The following is a 19850-nucleotide window of genomic DNA, read 5'->3' on the forward strand; positions in this document are numbered from 1 at the left end:
GATCAATGGCTATGTTTTAGTCTCCTTTTGAGGGATTTTTGGGATCATTTTTGGGTGAATTTTAGCTATTCATCTGCAAGAAAGGGGAGGATTCACTGGTTCAAATTCAAATTTTGATAATAGGCATTAAAAAAATAAATGATTATTATAGTAGTTGCAACCCTATCAAGTAAAGTTCTAATAATGGTCCTTGTTGACATGCCATATCCGAACAAATTTTCTCCAATCAAGTCCCGTTGACATAGGATGACATCCATTTATTCATAGTGTCTCTATAGACATTTCCCAAGGTCTCCCATATTTATTTATTACTTGTAGAAGACTTTTGATCTTACAGATTATGTCAAACACCATCCAAATGCAAGGGCCTTCTTGATTTTTAGGGTTTATTGTTCTTTCCTAGTTCTGCAAGACACTTTCAGGCATGCAACAACATATTGTCTATATTATTCATGATCTTAGTCTCTCTATACCTAACACTAGTCAGCTAGGGTTTTTGAACTCAATGTAAATCACAGTTATGCCTAACCTATAAAGGCAACTTTGTAACATATTCTAAGGGTCCTCTCCCTAATTCTTTTATAGAAATTAATACCTTTGGTAATTATAATTTTCTCTTTCCTCTATATCAATAATTTTTTTTGTTTTGTCTCTTTCCAATTCAAACATTTTGTGTAAGGTATCTTACCTCTCTATCTAAATGCATTATTTTTTGTTCTTAGATTATGTGATTGTGTTAACACCTCTATAGACATTGTCCATGAATTCCCTTAATTCCCTTCATCATCTGACAGGATTATAACCTTTGCATGCTCTTTGGGAGCTGATTAGAATCTATGAAATTATACATATCTCTAGGTAATTTATATTGGTTCCTTGTGCTGTTATGGGCAGGGAGGATCAGCCTTCAATCTTGGTGTATCACCTCTCATTTCCATTTTAGCATTTCTTCTCTCTTTTACTTTGCAAGTGGCTATAGTAGGCTTAGGAGTAGGTTTTACAAGTGTTGTTTTGATCTAGAATTTCACCCTGATTGGAAAGAAAGGTTGCCTTCTCAAAAGATTCAACCTCACGTACGCAAGGTTCCACACTTGGAGGTTGTTTCTATGTTTCAAAAAGTTCTCTAGCATTAGTGTTCAAGAAGGGTGCAAACTTTTGTGACAACACTAATCTTCTTTGATATGTTGTTAAATGGTTAAGTTTATAAGCTTATGGTTGGGATTTATTATGGATTTATATTGATTTCGAACACCACCATTTTATTGACATCACCTTATATAGGGATTTCATAATAAAATAACCTTTAGTATGATAGAATTATTATTGTTTCACAGGGAGCTAGATTTGGATATGGTAGGAATTCTTTATTATCTGCTCAAAATTTAGGGAAAAAAAGCATTAGATGGGGATACCCGAGGTGACATAATCTTGACAATTTCATCTTGCCTTTTTATGGATGCAAGATAATAGGGTTCTAATGCTTAAAATAAGTTTGTATGAAAATATATAATATATATATGGGAGAAACATGTCTTGAAATTTTAAATGGGGTAGGATTTATAATAAATCATGATAATAAAAGGTAAAGGGCAACAGTAGAGTTAAGGACCCAAATAATAAAGTTTTGATGTGATAAAGTGGAATAAGACTCATAATATTGAATTAATATTTATTTAAGTCAATAAATATCTTATAAATCATAGATGAATTGTAAATACAAAAATTAGTGTTAGGACAATGTGAAACTAGACACCCGAATTAAAGGTGCACAATTCACGATGTTGCACATGGTAATGGTTACATGGTGAAGTTACTTTCTTAAGGCACCCACCTTAAGAATAAAATATTTTTAGGGTTTATGACATCTATCATAAGTTGTAAGAGTCTCTATGATAGTTATGGCAACTATCATAAGATACTATGATAGGTATGACAACAACTGTGATAGTAGATATGACTTATCAATTCACAAGTTGCCTATGTAGGAGAGAAGCCTTATGACAACTATAAGAGAATCTATAAGAGATTATTTTGGGTAGAACTAATTATTCTAGGGATGGAAGACGGTATGAAATTTCTCAAGTAATTTTTTGGTAGTTGTTTTGTGATACAACATAATTTTATCATTCCTAGGAGTTTCTATAATGGTGAGACATGTTGATAGACATGTTAGGAGTTTTTATTTGCACAAGTTATTCTACTAGATAGAAGACTTTCTCAAGGAGTTTAGAGTGTTATATTGTAGTCATTTATTTCTAATAATACAATTCATTCATCTTTTCTTCATGGAGTTTTTTGCCAAAAAATGTTTCTCCACCTCATCATAGTGTTATGTGTTAATTTTTATGTAGTGTTCTCTTCTTTGTTATAACTTAGTAAATTTGTATTCGATAAACATAATTAAATATAATTTATAATAGATTTGAGACTAGCCAATTTTGTCCCTTAGGTGGTAGAAGGTTTTGTGGAAGTTTTTGTTGATATATTTTTTTGTAGAATTGTGTTGATACCATGGTCATAAATTCTTCCTATTTGGTCATAGGGAAGCTCAATGGAATGGGTTATAAGTTGTGGAAGCTAAAAATGGAGAAAATCCTTGAATAATGATATCAATGAGTCGTCATGAAAAATAAAGAGAAACCTAAGAAGCTTACCAATAAAGATAAGGAGAAGGTGCATAAAAAGGCATGGGGTACTATCAGATAGTATCTTTCTAATTTTATTCTCTTAAATGTGCTAAAATAAAAGATTACACATGTCTTATTGATTTGAATTATTGAGATCTAGCATGCCAAAATTTAGGTAAACAAACTTTAATTGAAACAAAATTATTGACTCTTAAGATAAAGGAAGATGAATCAATAGATGAGCATTTATATTTTTTAATTCAATTTTCAGTCAAGTAGTCTCTATCGATACATTACTTGAATAAGAGAATTAATGTATCATGCGATGTTTTCCTTTACTAGGTTGATGAGAAAATTTTAGTCATGCTATCACTAATAACCTCAAAGATCCAAAGATGGATGCTCTTGTTGGATCTTTATTGGTTTAAGAAATGAGAAGAAAGGATATGTTAGAATCTAGAAGACAATCTACAAACATACTTGAAAACAGAAGAGAAAAGCAACATGTAAATGTTATTCTACTAAATCATAAATTTTTTTAGGTGATTACAAATGTATTGAGGTGTGAGAGTAGGTGAAGGGTAGGGGAAACAACCTAATAACCCAACTAAAATGACCAATGCACTTAGGAAATAGATAAAGAAAACCTAAGTGGAACTTAATAAAGAAAAAATAACAATTTACTCAAAAAACCCCTTAAGTGAAACTTGGGGAGAACGACATGAAATATGAGATGCATTATGGATCTACACCATAGAGCCATATTAGGTACCCATATACAACTACAATGAAATGAAATACAAATCTCTCTTAAAAGGAGAGAAGGACAAAAACTCAGTGAGAGAAAAATCAACATCAAAAGAGACAACATGAAGGACACAAAAGCCTCCAACCAAATTTCCTAAAATAAGAATGTGAAGAATATCACTAAAGCATGAGTATGTAGACAACTGTCAAAAGAAGACTGATATGATGTTGTAATCAAAGCACATACTTTGAAAAAGATGATGATTAGGATTATGAAGACAACAATCTACAGGGGTGACCAAAATGGCACTACTCAAAACAATGATCAGATGGAAGAAAAGGGCACTAACATTAGTTAAAAAAAATTATAGACAAAACGTGAATCTACATGAGCAACCCCAACAACAATACTTAACCAAGTTGCATGAGTGATCTCACCATCAATACTCAACCAATGCAAGTTGAAAATATAGGTGTTGTAGTTTGAAGGATCATCATCAACTAAGAAGGTTGCCTCCATAAAATTGGAATATAAGAGTGTCTCAACTCTCCAATTGTAAGCAAGGAAGCATTAGCATGAACAATATGATACCCCTCATAATAATGACTAGGGATAAACATGATAGGCTCTTTGAGACTATGGGTCACCAAGAAATACATAAAGGAGATGATACAACATCTGAAGTGACAAAGATAGAGTACCTATAACTAAACAAAGGGTGCACACCAAACTACACACATATGAGACAAGAATATTGAACATCCTTATGTTGTGATGGAGGGATGGTCACTACACAAAGCTATGATTGACAAACAACAAAGATGCTATACAACCCGCCATGGAACTTTATAATACAATGTGGGTATAACATTATGACACAATACTTGTGCAAAGATTCTTAAAAAATATGAATGCGGCACTATATCTCAATGTATATATATAGGAAAGTGCTTACAAAAGATGCTCAAATGATCCAAGAGGATAGAAATGATGGATATACATATGATGCAACCAAAATGATGCCAAACCACATAACCAAGACTTTTCTGAGTGCCAAAACAAGGCAATTAACTAAAGTGCCAAAACACAAAATCATGGATAAATTTTACCTATGAAAAAAGTTAGAAAATGTGAATGGGTAGACTAAAATTGTTGAGAAAGACCTTTCTAATGCCACAAGTATCGTGAGAAATGGAGAAACTGGTCATAATATATGAGCTCGGAGCCCAAAATGTACTTTACACTTCGACAAACTACAAGATGCACGAATAGCAAAACAAAACAAAAAAAGAAGAAAGAAGGGAAAACTACCTCTACTAGTAGAAAGTAGACAAAATGGCCTGGACAACGAACATCGAAGATATGCCCATTTGAAGGAAAACCACTAATTAGGGCTTAAAGGTGAAAGAAATTACCCACCCCTCTTTACAACCTAGGGGAGAAGGTGTGGTAAAAAAATGCCCCATTCCTTGCTATGATGGAGGGACGTCGATGGGGCAGAGCAACCAAGTGGAGAGGAAGATCAAGCGAAAAAGATGCAGATAAGCTGGTAGGGGCTGTTGGCAGCTTCATGCACCATCCCCCATACATAGCCACGATCCACAAAAATAAACCTTGGTTGATAGCAATAACCAGTTCACACTCATGCATGTCACCAATATCGACACACTCCAAGCCATATAAACTCTACTAATGAACTTTAGTATAATGCATTAACAACACAGGTTTTAAATTAAATAAAACATCAAATGGGAACAGCAAAAGATAATGCTCAAACCACGACACGCTGTGAACTGCAGACCCGCCTTTTCTTTCTTCAACCGCAAGCAAGAAACCCTTAAGGTCACAGCTCAAAACACCAAGGTGGTAATGGAATCTTCTGGCCAATGAAATGGAAACCTCCGAACACCAAGGAAACAAAATGGCAAAATCGTATTCACCCCCAGCAAATAGAAACTTAAAGGCTGACAAGACAAAGTGCCATGGAGATAAGTAGATCACCATGAAATGTTGTCCAAAGAGAACCGATGGTGCATCATCCAAATCGGATCCTCCAAATATTAGGGTAAAGTAAAATCACAGCCAAAAAATCTGCACAAAATCTCAAAACAAGCACCAACCAATGTGAATCAAGCCAAAAAAAACTAGGTCCTTCCTCAAAAATGGAAGAAACTACCAAGGAAACAATAAGGCACAGAAGCCGATCAAGAATCAGTATGGGCTAATGGACGAATGGATTAACCAAGTCTCAGATAAAATTGGATCATTGAGCAAATATGAAACGGGATTGGTGAAAGCCATGCTATGATATCTTTGCAGCTACCTGTGAATACAATGTGACCAATACACACAGTGGATCACTAACGATAACTATCAGCAACAAAGACTATAATAGACTACACTCAGCCCATGTCGCTCAAAGATAAGGCATGTGGTAGAATAATGTGAGACTACTCAAAGCCACAATCTGACCACTCATAGAAGCCGGTAGACTTAATAGAGAAATGATGCAGCAAAGGACAGCTCAACCATAACAGATGAAATCATACCATTACAATGCCTCTGCGAGATCATGAGCAAGCCGATAGGCTTCAAGCCCAAATAAACTCAGACCTGGCCACGAGCTAAAACCAAAGAAAGTATACGGGCAAACTCACGATTAGGTATAACTACCAATCAGAGATAAGGTAATCCACTCTGATACACAGCCACAGAAAGGCCCCCTACACACAAGTAAGTGCTGCAGAGACTGGAATAGAAGATAGACCAATAATCCTATACTGTTGAGAAATTTCGACCATGCCAGTAAACCACAACCAACAGGAGTCCCACGATCAATCAGACTTTTGCACACATAACAAAGCATAAACAAAGCCCACAAAAATAAGCTATGGCATGCCATGGCTAGAAAGCACAAAACCGATAATCAATCTATAAGGACAACAAAATACAAATGGATGAAAACTCCCAAAAAGGAAGGAAATTGCAGAATGAAGCTTTGATACCATGTTAATGCATACAGGAGCCTGTGCTGCAAGCAACCTATAGATGCTCTTACATCAAATGAGAAAAATGTATGAAGGTAAATACAAATGTAGGAAAGTCTTTCTTATAAAGGCAAACACAAGATGAGAGCATCAATGAGATGAGATGTGAGTGTAGGTAGAGGGTAGGCGCAACAACCTAAGAACCTAATTACAACTATCAATGTACTTAGGAAATACTTTGAGGAAACTTAAGTGAAATTTAAGAAATAATAAATAACAATTTACTCTTATAGACTATACATAATTTAGGTGAGGCTCACGATTTCAAGGGAAGGTCTAGTGAAAGAGGGTATAAAGGAGGTTATAAGGTAAGATCCAAAGCTCTTGGTTAAAATAATACAGTGAAGTATTGAAACTATAGAAAGAGAGTACATGTTAAGAAGAAATGCAAGAATCCAAAGAAATAATTTGATTCCTCTACAAAGAAGTCCTCAAACTGATCTAAGCATGCTTCAATTTCTTCTTTTCATAGTTTGAAAAAAGAAGATTGATTAATTAATTTAGGATGATTGTACCATATGATTCCTCATAAGAAATGGTTTTCCACATATGAGAAGTGATGGAGGAGAAATCAACCTTAGTGATAACTCTTCATATATTATTGTCAGAAGGGCTAACATTCAGTTTAATTTCAATGATGGGAGAATAAAATCTCTTTCATATGTTTTGTATGTAATAGGTTTAGAAAGAAACTTTGTTTTTAATTTCTTTGTTGAATTATTTGGGTTTACTTGTAACATTTGACAAGCATGGTTGTATATTGGTAAGAGGATACTTAGTAGTAGTTAGGGGGACAAGGAAGGGGACCTTTTTTAAGCTTGAAGCCACTACTATTGTTAGATCTATTAATGTAACTAGATTAAAAATACACGTGTCTTGTGGCACCATGATTTTGGTCACAATAGTGAGATTAGTTGAAAACCCATTTTGAATAAAAAATTTTTAGATGGTTTTCCTATTCTAATGAGAGTTTTAAATTTTATAAAAATCATGTGCTCCATTAATTACATAGAATATCACTTCCTTTAGTCAATAATTAATCTAAGATTAAATTAGAAATTATTCACTTAAATGTTTTTGGACTAGTGGATATTCAATCTATTGAAGATATACATATTTTTTCTGCTTCATTCATGATGTTTCTAGAAAAGCATGGTTATTTTTTGAAAAAGTGTAAATCTAATTTTTTCACTGAGTTTAAAGATTTTAAGGCCTTCGTTCAAAGGAAACATGGATTTCAAAATTAAGGTTTAAAATACTAATAATGGAAGAGAATATTGTTTCAATAAATTCAATAAATTTTACAAGCATGTAGGAACTGTTAGACAATAAACTACTCTAACTAGACTCCTCAATAGAATAGAGTGATAAAAAGGATGATTCAAATAATAATGGAAAGAGATAGAAGTATGTTAAACGGTTCTTGTCTTGATAGATACTTTTAGATAAAATCTACAAGTACTACTTGATGTTTGTTAAATAGAAGATCTCCTTGTAAATCTCTCAATTGAACATCTTATAAAGTATAGACATGTAAGAAACCTTCTACTTTGTATTTGAGTTTCTTGGCTATGAGGCTTATGTTCATGTGTCTAAAGAAAAATTAACTAAGTTGGATCCAAATGTTGAAAAATGTATCTTCATTACATATGGTGATAATGTAAAATGATATAAATTATGAAATCCTATATCCAAATATTTTTTTTCTAGAAATGTGATTTTTAGTGAACTTGGTGTTGTTTCTTATCTTTAATGGCCAAAAGAAAAATATAAGGAAAAAAGAGAACATTTTGAAATTAAGAAGGAAATTGCACCTCGAGAAGAATAGACATATGAACATGAGACCAAGGAAGAAGAAGAAGATGGATCAAAGATAGTTATTGATCAAACCAATGAACATTAATATGTTGATAAATATCAAGAACAACAAGATCCCCATACTCCTATTCTAAAATGATCCAAAAGACAAGAAAATACTAATGATGAGACTAGATACTGTAGGGAAGCTATTCTTTCCTATGATCATTATTCAATGCAACAAGCCATGCTAGAGGAGATGATGACATTAGAATCAAGTGATCTCTAGGATCATGTTCATTTTCACAAGGGAAGGAAAGCCATTGGTTGTAAATGGGCCTACTAAAAGAAATTTGGAGAAAATAGTTCATTGCAAAAGTACAAAGCTAGGATAGTACCTAAGAGATATTCCTACACAGAGAGAGATTTGATTTTGGTGATATTTCATTTCTTGTTGATAAATTCTCCTCTATTTGATTTATTCTATCCATTTCTACAACTGATGATTTTAGATATTGAGAAAATGGATGCTCAATATTTATTTTTTTTGCATGGAGACAAGTGGAAGAGGAAATTTATATACGACATCCTAAAGGATTTGAGGTAAAAGGAAAGGAACACTTTGTTTGTAGGTTAAAACAATATCATTATGGTTTAAAATAGTATCATCGAATTTGGTATTAAAAAATTTATTATTATTCATTTATCATGAAGTTGAGTTTGTTAGAAGTCAAGAAGATCACTATGTATATATTAAATGTATTGATCACCACATCCTAAATATTGTACTCTATGTGGGTGATATGCCACTTATCAATAATTGTAAGGCATTGATTAGTGAGCTATAAGATCAACTTCTAGGGGCATTTGATACTAAATATTTTGGAGTTCTTAGGTACATACATGGTATCGAAATATTGAAATAGATCGAGTAAAAAAACATTTACATATCAAAGAGTAAGTATGTGAAAACTATTTTATTTTTTTGATAACCCAGTGGTATCCCTTACTTATCAAATAATTTATCTTTTCTATTTACATTTTCATTTATCTATCTATCTGGTTGTCCATGGAAGTGGTAACACATAAGTGGGGGTTTTATTGAGGCAAACCCCTATACAACCTCAATCATTTTCCCTCTTCTGTATGTGTGTAGGTTTCTTGAAGGCATTCAAAGACGCAAAGCTTTCTTATAATTTGTTTATTTCATTTATATTAATTTATATTTATATTTATAATCTAGTATTTGTTGGTACATTTCTAACTTCTAGGTTTTGCAAGTTAATCAAGCTAGAGAGTTGGGTTTTTGTGTTTCTAAAGTCTTTTTTGTTCATGGTTTGTACGAGACTACAATGCATTGTGTAGACATCAGCATTCCACATAGATGCTGGCATGTTGTGTATATGTCTATGCACCACACTAGCATCCTTGACCGAGATGCTTGTATTTAGACCAAAGACTCTCTATATTCTTTTTTTACCATTTTATAAATAGAGATATTCACCAATTTCACTAGTTGGAGCTATCTAAATGTATGTTGTGAAATTGGCTCTAAAGGGAACATAGTTCTTCCCTTTAGAGGGTTGCTTTTTCACCATTACATTTTGGTGAACCTGACGTGAACACTACTTAGGCATTATTCTAAAATCACTATTTATAATTACTTCAAGCATGTGAAAGTGAGTTCTTTTATCTTTTCTTATTATTATTTGTTGATCTCTCTCCCAAGATTCCTTCTACTTGTGAGGATATTTTTGTGCAACAGGATGAAATTATTGATACTTTTCTTAACATTATTGTACCTTCTTTACATTCCAATGAACTCTCTTCTAAAGATGATGTGTTAGTAATTAAGGGCTCTCATCCCATATTTGATCAACTACATGTTGAGGTTGAGCAAGCTCCTTCAATCAATTCTTTTAGAAGTTTTTAATGAGTTTGTGAATGTCATTGATTTCTGTGTTGCCCCTAGAAGGCTTAAGAGACTAGTCATTTATGTGACTATAGATAGTCCTTCTTTGAAGAAGGTAATTTATATTCATTGTCTTCCTTTTAAAAATGAATCACTGGATCTTTTTATTAGGTATACATAATTTAAGGTTCCATCTTATAAAATGGTAGCCCGTACTTATAAAACTCATGCAAATAAGATTAATACCAATCAATTGAATATTTCTTTACCACCTTCTCAACCAGATCTTTGTCAAGGAACTACACCTTCAATTAAGCAACCTAGTGATTATGATCATATTGAGAAACTTTGTGTTACTCCTACTAAGATTTCACTTTGGAATTTCCTTTAGACTACTCATGTTTATCAAGGTATTATTCATGAGATTCCCCAAATATTAAATTCAATCCACATAAACTCTCACCTCTAGAAGTAATAAATGAAACAAATCTATTAATTATAATTGTTTATGTTAACGGTATCGACATTAGACGAACTCTCATCAATACTGGCTCAGCACTCTATGTTTGTAGTCTAGATCTATTTCACAACATCAAAGTGGATTTTAATTCTCTTGTTGCATCCTCTTTGTTCGTTTGTGGTTTTGATAATAATTGTAAAAAAATTTTGGGAAATATTATTTTGCCTATAAATATTGGGCCAATTACTATTCCAATCCTAGTGTAAGTTATGCTAGGGCTTTTACCATATAATATTCTCTTCGATAGACCTTGGATTCATGCTTTAGGAGTGGTTAGCTCTACCCTTCATTATTCTATTAAATTTGTTGCTAACAAATAGGTAGTTACAATCACGTCTTATCCCAACACTATGCACTTATGTCAAATCTCAATAGTTGGTCATGCCTTAGTTACACCTACCCTTAAGAACTATATTTCAGTATTATCCTCTAATATACCAACTACTATTCCAATGGACTCTCCTAAAGAGGAAACTAATGACAAGGTTGTCTCTAAAGAAGATCCTCCTCAAATAGAAAGTCCTAAGTCTACTCCTACTCCATCTCCTTCTTCAAATTCATCTTCTTCTCAATTAAATGTATTTATTAATGATGATTGGGGTTCGTTAGACTTTACAAGCTCCTCCATTAGAGAATATAAAGTCAACCCTATCCACCTTAACATTCCAAAAAAAAAATTCACACCTACTATCAAAGATGCTTATTCTTTTGTATTGTAGGATCATGTCAACACAATTGTCTATACCATTAAAGATGATCAACCCCCTTTGAAGGATTTGCAATCATGTTATGGTCTATGATTCAATATTTCTTTCAAGTATGGATACAAAAGAAATGGTCTTGGGTGCATGAGTCAAGGAGTTAAAGTCCCTCTAAAATTGAAACTATTCTCTTTTATAGTGGATTTAGGTTACAAAGATTCTCCTTTTTCTTCAACCCCCTATTGTCTAATGTCTCTATGTCTTCTTCTTGTTAGAACTCAAACTTTTCTCCACAATATTCATTATTTATCTAAACAAGAGAATACTTTGTAGAGGCTTCTTAAAGCTTGCTTGATTACCCTTCCTCCTACACATAAGAAGTTTCATAAAGATGATAAAGAAAAAAAATATTTTTGTTCATATCATCAAGTGCTTGGTCATTCCACTAGTGAATTTAATGCCTTGAGGGATAAGATACATCAACTTCATTAATTAGGTGACATTAATTATTCATCTATTGATGCAGTTTCTTCTTATTCTTTGCACAATAAGTGACATCGAGGTTTACCTATATCTTATTCTTTTACATATTCTACCCATTTGTGCATTCTTACTATACCTACTCTCTACCCATGGTGGCACCTATCTCTTCTTCACCCACAGTGGTGTATGTCTATCTCTCTCCCACTATAATCAAAATACTTTTTGTCACCTCATGTCGCAAGTATTTATTTCTGCCCCTTGTGGCTCTTATCAAAATCTATCCTAAATGTAATGACTTTCCTCTATGGCATTGAGGTTGGTCCTATTGAGCATCTACTTATCTCTATCAATAGTGGTTTTTCTTCATAGTAAAATTGGTTCTACTTACCTTTTGGTAGCAACTTTCCTTCATACCAAGGTTGGTTCTACCTATCTTTTGGTAGTGAATTTCCTTCACAGCGAGGTTGGTGATACTAATATTTAATTACTTGGCATAACACAACTTGCTAGATAGTGGTCTATCTTTTTAATCACTACCATCTACATAACTACTAGCTATAGAGCAAGATAGTGTTTGGGTCATATACTATCTCCTTGAAATTGGTTGCTTCTCTATATTTTTGGTGCATTCTTCCTTAAAGCAATCAATCCTTACATTATTTTCTCCTTTTTAGGATTTCTCTATGTATGGTTTCTTTTATTTTGGGGATGACACATACTATTGAGACAACCTTTTATATCAAGCTCCCTTTCGCTCTTTTGACTCAAAAATTTTAGTTTTCTTGTTATGTGTTTTCATGTATGTGCTAGATCCATGTTCTTGTCTATATATCTATATGTTTATCATGTTCTTACCCCATGAATTTGTTTCTCTCATGTTCTAACCTTTCTATCATTCAAATTTATCTATTGAATACATTTATTTTTGTAGGTCTTCAGCTTGGGGGTAGGCTTCCTTGGCTTGAAGATTTGTCTTCTTTCTCTACAATATCATTTTCGCATCTTGATTCTATTTATGTTTAGTATATTTCCTTTAGCATATATATTCATGTTGATTCATAAGCCTAATAAAGTGCGGAAAAATGTATAGTAAAAAAATCCACACCCCTTTGCAATTCCACCTATACTTTTGTATCTACTTTAGTGTCCATTCTCCTAGCTTCCAAGTAGGCTCATTTCAGCTCTTACATCAACCTTTTCCCTCTCAAGATGCTCAACACACTATTTTAGCTATCTATATGTTTATCATGTTCTTACCCCATGGCTTTGTTTCTCTCATGTTCTAACCTTGCTATCATTCAGATTTATCTATCTAATACATTTGTTTTGTAGGTCCTCAACTTGGGGACATGCTTCCTTAGCTCAAATATTTGTTTTCTTTCTCTAAAGGATCATTTTCACATCTTGATGTTATTTATGTTTAGTAGGTTTCCTTTAGCATGCATATTCATGTTGATTCATCAGCCTACTAAAGTGGGACAAAAATGTAGAGTAAAAAATTCCATACCCCTTTGCAATTCCACCTACACTTTTGTATCCATTTTAGTGTCCATTCTTCTAGGTTTTGAGTAAGCTCATTTCAGCTCTGGCATTAGCCTTTTCCCTCTCAAGATGCTCAAGACACTACTTCAACAACTATCCTTCAACTCTTGTTTTCCATTAGTTGCATGTTTCTCTTTCCACTTGTCATTTTTGAGCATGATTCATCTGGACACTACCGCACTGTACAAATATTCACATACTACATATTCATCCTATGGCATTTTCTTAATGTTCAAATATCTTTTTAGTGCATTTCAACACTTGTCACCTATCTTGGTTAGTAGAAAAGTGTCATAATCTTTTAAATAGCTCAACAACCCTTTTTTCTCCCTCCTCTTCTCTCATTTAAATGTCTTTCAATCATGTGATCTCTTGTTTCTTCAATAAATTTATGTAGGTTCTCTCAAACTCTCTTTGGTTCACTTGGCTCTCATAACTTTCTCTTTCTCTCTCCCTCTTGCTACAATAGTCTCTTGTTTTCTACAACACTCTCAAGATCTCACAATACTCTTTTGCAACTCTCTTGGTTTTATTAAGCCTTGATGGTAATATCTCTCTCACATCTTTGAGAATCTTGGGGATTTTTTACATCCTGTATTTATCAAATAATTTATCTTTTCTATTCACATTCTTATCTATTTATCTATATAGCTATGTGGAGGTGAAAACACCAAAGTGAGGGTTTGACTGAGGTGAGCCCCTATAGAACCCTAAACATTTTCCCTCTTTTGTATGTGTCCATGTTTCTTGAAGACATTCCAATGCACGAGGGTCACTTATGATTTATTTATTTCATTTATATTTATAGTTATTGTGTGAGGTGAAAAATGATGATGACAAACTATTGCAAAACTATAAAGATCCAACTACAACAAACCCTAGTTCCACAATAAAACATTCACCATACACCAATGAAGATACCTAAGAACATGCAAATAAACAAATTGAAACAATAATATAATCCACATGCCAAGTAGGGTTTGATCTTTATTGTCTCCTATCTCCATTGATCTTGTTTGATATATTTGCTCACAGATTTTTGTATGTGCACATGAGCTCAACAAAGAACAAATTGTGGTTCTAAAGTTGCTCGATCGCAAGAAGGCTTAATAGTTGCATTATGTGTTAGAAAGAGAGAAAGAATCCTCTTATATAGAAGAAACTTTAGAAAATGGAGGGATATGATTAAGAGGTGAAATAAATAAATGGTCAACTAAGATTAAAGGGTAGGTAGAGGAAATAATAAAATAATGAAGAGGGTAGGTAGAGCAAAATTAAGAGATAAATGCCATGTGTCATGAAGAGAAAAAGGTAATGAATTAATTAATTAAATAAAGATTTATTTAATTAATAGAGGAAGTGGGACCAATTTCTGTTTCAAGTCTTTTCTATTTGTGGTCCATATGAGACTATAATGCACCATGTAGACATATTCTACTGCATTGGCATCCTTGACCGAGACACTTAGATTTAGATTGAAGACTCTCTATCATCTCCTCTTTCCATTTCTATAATTAGTATCTTCATGACCAGTTTCACTAGTTGGAGATATCTAAATGGATTTTTGTGAAATTGGCTCTCAAAGGAGCATAGTTCCTCCCTTCGTAGGGTCGCTTTTGCACAATTACAATTCCTACATGACTGTATTTACAATGTATGATCTCAAGTGGGAGAATGTTATGATTTTAGGTGCCATCAACCTTTTAAATCCATTTAATTAACTATTCCTATTATTTTTTTAATTCACCAATAAAGGATAGAGGGTTTGGCTAACAATGGTCATTAATATTTTATTGATATTGCAAATATGATTTTACTAGCCTTGATATTTGTTTGTTTATCGATAAGGAGTTATTGAGTTTACTTTTAACTAGATAGGAATCATGGTAATATTATAATGAAGTTAATAATTTTAGGTGCCCACCTTGAGAATCAATTATTTTTGGGGTTTATAACATTTTTTATAAGTTATAAGATTCTCTGTTATAGTAATGACAATTTCCATTAGATATTATGACAACTATAATAGCAATTATGATAGCAAGGATGACAGATTCCTTCCTTGCGCAACCATGTAAGAGTTTATTTTGGGTTGAACTGATGATTCTAAGGAAGTTAGTGTGGTAATTCTCAAGTTGTTTTTCTACCTATTATTTTGTGATGGCATAGTGGTTTTTCACTACTAAGAGCTTCTATAATTTGTGGACTTGTATTGGTAATGTTATAGAGTTTATTCAAGTTTTGATTTGTAGGGGTTATGTTTCTAGATTGATGATTTGAGATGAGTTTAGAGTGTTATATTATATTAACAAATTTTTAATAATACAAGCCATTCATTTCTTCTTAGTGGAGCGTTTTCTCTAAATGGTTTCTCCACATAATCACAACTTCATGTGTTTGGTTCTCATTTCTTTGTTATAGATAATTAAATTTTTATTTGGTAAACACTATTAAATCTGATTTATAGTATATTTGAAGCTTCTTATATTTCTATCCACCTCTTATTTTCTAAGAATTCTTCTTAGAAGCTATATGTAAATTATAAATATCACTTGGCTTTAATATCATTGTAATATCTCAAATAGGAGATTTATACTCAATTTAATTTCAGTCAACGTGGATTTTTTTTAAAGTGTTATAAGACCAAATCTAAAACTATAGATAGAATTATCATTAAAACTAGTAAAATTGATATGAGTTTCCTTTGAATTTAAATAACAACCACAATAATTTATTTTCTGTTTACTATTCCACGTGAATCTAACTTACATCTAATTCAAGATTAACTAACTTTTTTAGAACTCATGCATTATTATAAAAGATAAGAAAATTAATAATAATGTGCACTTTAGGGAGCCACCATTGATTCTAAAAGGAGAAACTAAGCATGAAGGAAGTCACCTATCACTAAATGATAAGCTTAGGATAGGAAATGAAAATTATTTTTTATCTTAGGCCCATCACAATAGCCTATTAAATGGTCAATAATTGCATCAAAATAAATTCACCTTATCAATGGATTTATAATGTTGTTCAAAGTTATCTAGTTCACTTTGTTCCCTACAAAACCTTACACTAAGTCAGTAAAGTTTCACTAGAGATGGTACATACTCAAGTTGTTTTGGGCCACTAGTGTAATGCCTAGTGCATTTTTGCAAGGGTCTTTCAAGCTCCTACATCTAGCTGAGGTCATTCTCTAGCTCATGGCTATCATCAAGTATGTAGTCAATCTCCGTATGAATAATATGACACGTATTCCAATTCTTTGCACTACCATGCGAAAAGAGACATGGATAGATCTTGGTGAGGAATGTCTTAGCCTACCCACCATCTATTTGCATTTGTTTAGGCTCATACCATAAATTTAGTGACTAGCTTACCTTTAGCAAATACCCTTGGATCACTCTTTCTCTAACACCTACTTAAAAACCTTACCTATCTATTGAAGAAGAAAAGATAATGATAATACGAGGCCCCTTAACGATGTTGTAGACCCCACTTATGTAAATTAAATCATATGACTAGGATCCCCTTTTCCCTCCTACTACTACTCTTGCTCTTTTTGCATAGAAGCTTAATTTTCAATTTCTATTTCAAAACTTTCTTGCATAAATTGAAGGACATGAATATTTTGCACCCACCTTTGTATATATTTATAATATTATTCATAAATTAATAATATAAAAAATAATAAAAAATAAATAAAACCATTGTAAAAATCAAATTCAACAAATTTTTAATCTATTCTAATATAAAAAATTAAAAGAAAAAAGGCTAAACATTCAAAATATATATGCGAAGATAGAGTTTTTATTTTGAAACCATAGTGGGGCTGATATTCTCACCCACCTCTAACCAAATGGTTAGTGATTTACATAATAGCTGGGCTATTAGCATCACATTATTACAGTGAATTTACATTTTTACACAAAATGTACTTTCAAACCGTGTTGTCATCCGAATGCAGTTTATGGATAATGATTGGAGCTCCATGTTGAGGATTAATCGTAATAGGTGCTGTCGGTGCATGGGCATAACCAGGAGAAAGAACAAACGAGAAGCGTTGCAGAATCATGACAAGGACAACCTTACTTTGGAGCATAGCAAAATTTTGGCCCACACACGACCTCAATCCATATCCAAAAGGGACAAATGCAGTAGAGCCATCCTTAGCAGCCTTAGTTATTCCCTCACTAAACCGCTCAGGCTTAAATTCATTTGCATCCTCTCCCCACAGAGATGTATCGTGATTCAATGTAAGCATAGGGAACAGCACCTGCGTGCCTTCAGGAATTGAAATTCCTCCTAGTTTTGTATCCTTATGGGCTTCTCTAATCAGCCCAACAGCTGGTAAGTAGAGCCTGATCGCCTCGTTCAGAATCATTCCTAACTGTAGTATAGAACACAAACAAAATTTAATTAGAAAAATACTAAGACCAGAGTATCGAAGTTTAAGTTATAAAATGGCTTCTTCTTTTCTTACAGTTTTTAGTTTGTTTACTGTCTCAAATTTTGGATGGCTATTTCCACAGACTTGTTGTATTTCTGAGCGTGCTTTCTCTTGCCAGTCTGGATGCATGGCCAAGAGAATAATGGCAAATGCTAAGTGATTACTTGTAGTCTCTTGACCAGCGATGAAAAATGTTTTGCATTCAGCTATGATTTCCTCTATTGTGAGACCCTGATTGCTTTCAGAGCTTCTCATCTCTTGGATTGTGTTCATCATGGTGCCAAGCAGATCATTGCCATAGCCTTGGGTGGTGTTTGCACCAGCTTTTTCTCGCTCTGCAATAAGCTCTTTGAGAGCACTCTTAATTTCTTTGATGAGTCTCCAACGCTCTCTGTTTCTTTTGAAGGGCACAAATCTAAAAACCCAACAAAAAGAAACGTAACCTAATGATCATTTACTTCATCATGTATAATTCAATATTATTAAATAAGAAACTATCACTTGCAAGTCACTTGGAAGAAACCATTATTCAATCTCACCTATAGAAAGGAACCATTAATTTTGCATAATCTTGGCAGGCCAAGGATACTTGCTGAGCCAGCAAGTCGAAAATATGCTTTCCTTGGAGATAGCTGCTACCAAACGCTGTGCGAGCAATAACGTCTGCAGTTAAAGCCTTTAATTCCACAGCCACATCCACTTCTTTCTCACCAGTTTTTGTAACTTTCTCCCATTTTTCTAGCATATTGACAGTGCTCTCCACCATGGAAGAAGCCATATCCTGTCCCAACCTTTTTTGATAAGTAATTAATAAATTATTTTTTGGATAGACTATTAAGAACATAAGATTTTCACAAAGTTTTTGGGAAAAAGTTTATAGAAGATTTTAGAATAATGTTGTAGATCATAGTGAATGATACGTAAACATAATATAGAAAGAAGTATTAACGTTTAATCTCCGAGGCAATCAATAACATTAATATACAATCGTGTACAGTTATTTCAAAATTTTCTCGTCAAATAATCAAATATAGAATAGTTTAGCTATTTCTACATAATACAATTTTAAGAATTATAAAGAATACCCAATTGGCAAAAGAAAAACTGCCAACCAAGTTTATCTTCTAGATTATAAAATGAATCACACCCAACCTTGAGCTTATCAGTATGAAAAGAAGGATTTATAATCCGCCGGTGGTGCGCCCATTTATCCCCATTGAGCACAATCAGGCCTTCTCCAAGCAGCTCTTTCATGAAAGGATCCCATCTTGGTTTTCCATAATACCCTTTCTTATCAGCTAGCGCCTCCTTCACCAATTCAGATGTACCAATTACTAGTGTTGGTACGGGCCCCAGCCAGATTAGGAAAATGGACCCTGGTAGTTAGATGACAAAGAATGCATTTACATATATTAGCAACATTAGCTTACAGTATAAACTTAACAAACTGAATGAAAATTACCATATATTTTGGACCAGTAATGGTAGTAAGGCTGCACTCTTGCTGCAATGTCATGGGAGAGTTTCATAGGTTTGGATGTGACCTCGTAAATTAACTTGTTTACTTCAAGAGAATTTCCAAAGAGTAGCTTGTAAGGAGGGCCATTAATGCCTTGAGATTGAAAGTGCTTGGCTATTTGCAGAGGCTTCCACCATAGTGCTATTGTAAGTTTGGCAACTAGAAACACAACTAAACAACCAAATGAAAACAATGCAATTTCAGCAACACTAAACATTGAATTTTTCATGTCTCTCAATGTTTCAAGAATGCCTGCTCCTGACCATCTTCTTGCGATATTTATGAGAGAGATTTTTTGATAGTTATCGATCTATTATCTCAAAAGAATTTTATTTTTTCCTAATTGCCAGCCATAAGATGTTGGTTTAGTCCCTTTGACGGGTTTCTTGCATATCTTATATGAATTCGGTTGATTTCTTTCCCCTGGCAACATCTGTATCCATTTCTTGTCGAGTCACATCAATTCATTGTTGGGGACAACTATGTAATTCTTAGAATAACCGT

General features: G+C 33.3%; 1 protein-coding gene across 1 annotated transcript; it reads right to left on the minus strand.

Moving 5' to 3' along the window:
* Positions 1 to 17317: 17317 nt before the first annotated feature.
* On the minus strand, positions 17318 to 19575 carry LOC131076647 (cytochrome P450 734A1-like). Its single transcript, XM_058013947.2, has 5 exons — positions 19290 to 19575; positions 18980 to 19203; positions 18367 to 18608; positions 17861 to 18242; positions 17318 to 17767 (listed from the first exon to the last, which is right to left on the minus strand). The coding sequence occupies exons 1-5, from the start codon at positions 19573 to 19575 to the stop codon at positions 17318 to 17320; spliced, it is 1584 nt and encodes a 527-aa protein (XP_057869930.2).
* Between the last annotated feature and the right edge of the window lie 275 nt (positions 19576 to 19850).

Source organism: Cryptomeria japonica, chromosome 5 (genome assembly GCF_030272615.1).
Source record: "Cryptomeria japonica chromosome 5, Sugi_1.0, whole genome shotgun sequence".
Classification (NCBI taxonomy): Eukaryota; Viridiplantae; Streptophyta; class Pinopsida; order Cupressales; family Cupressaceae; genus Cryptomeria; species Cryptomeria japonica.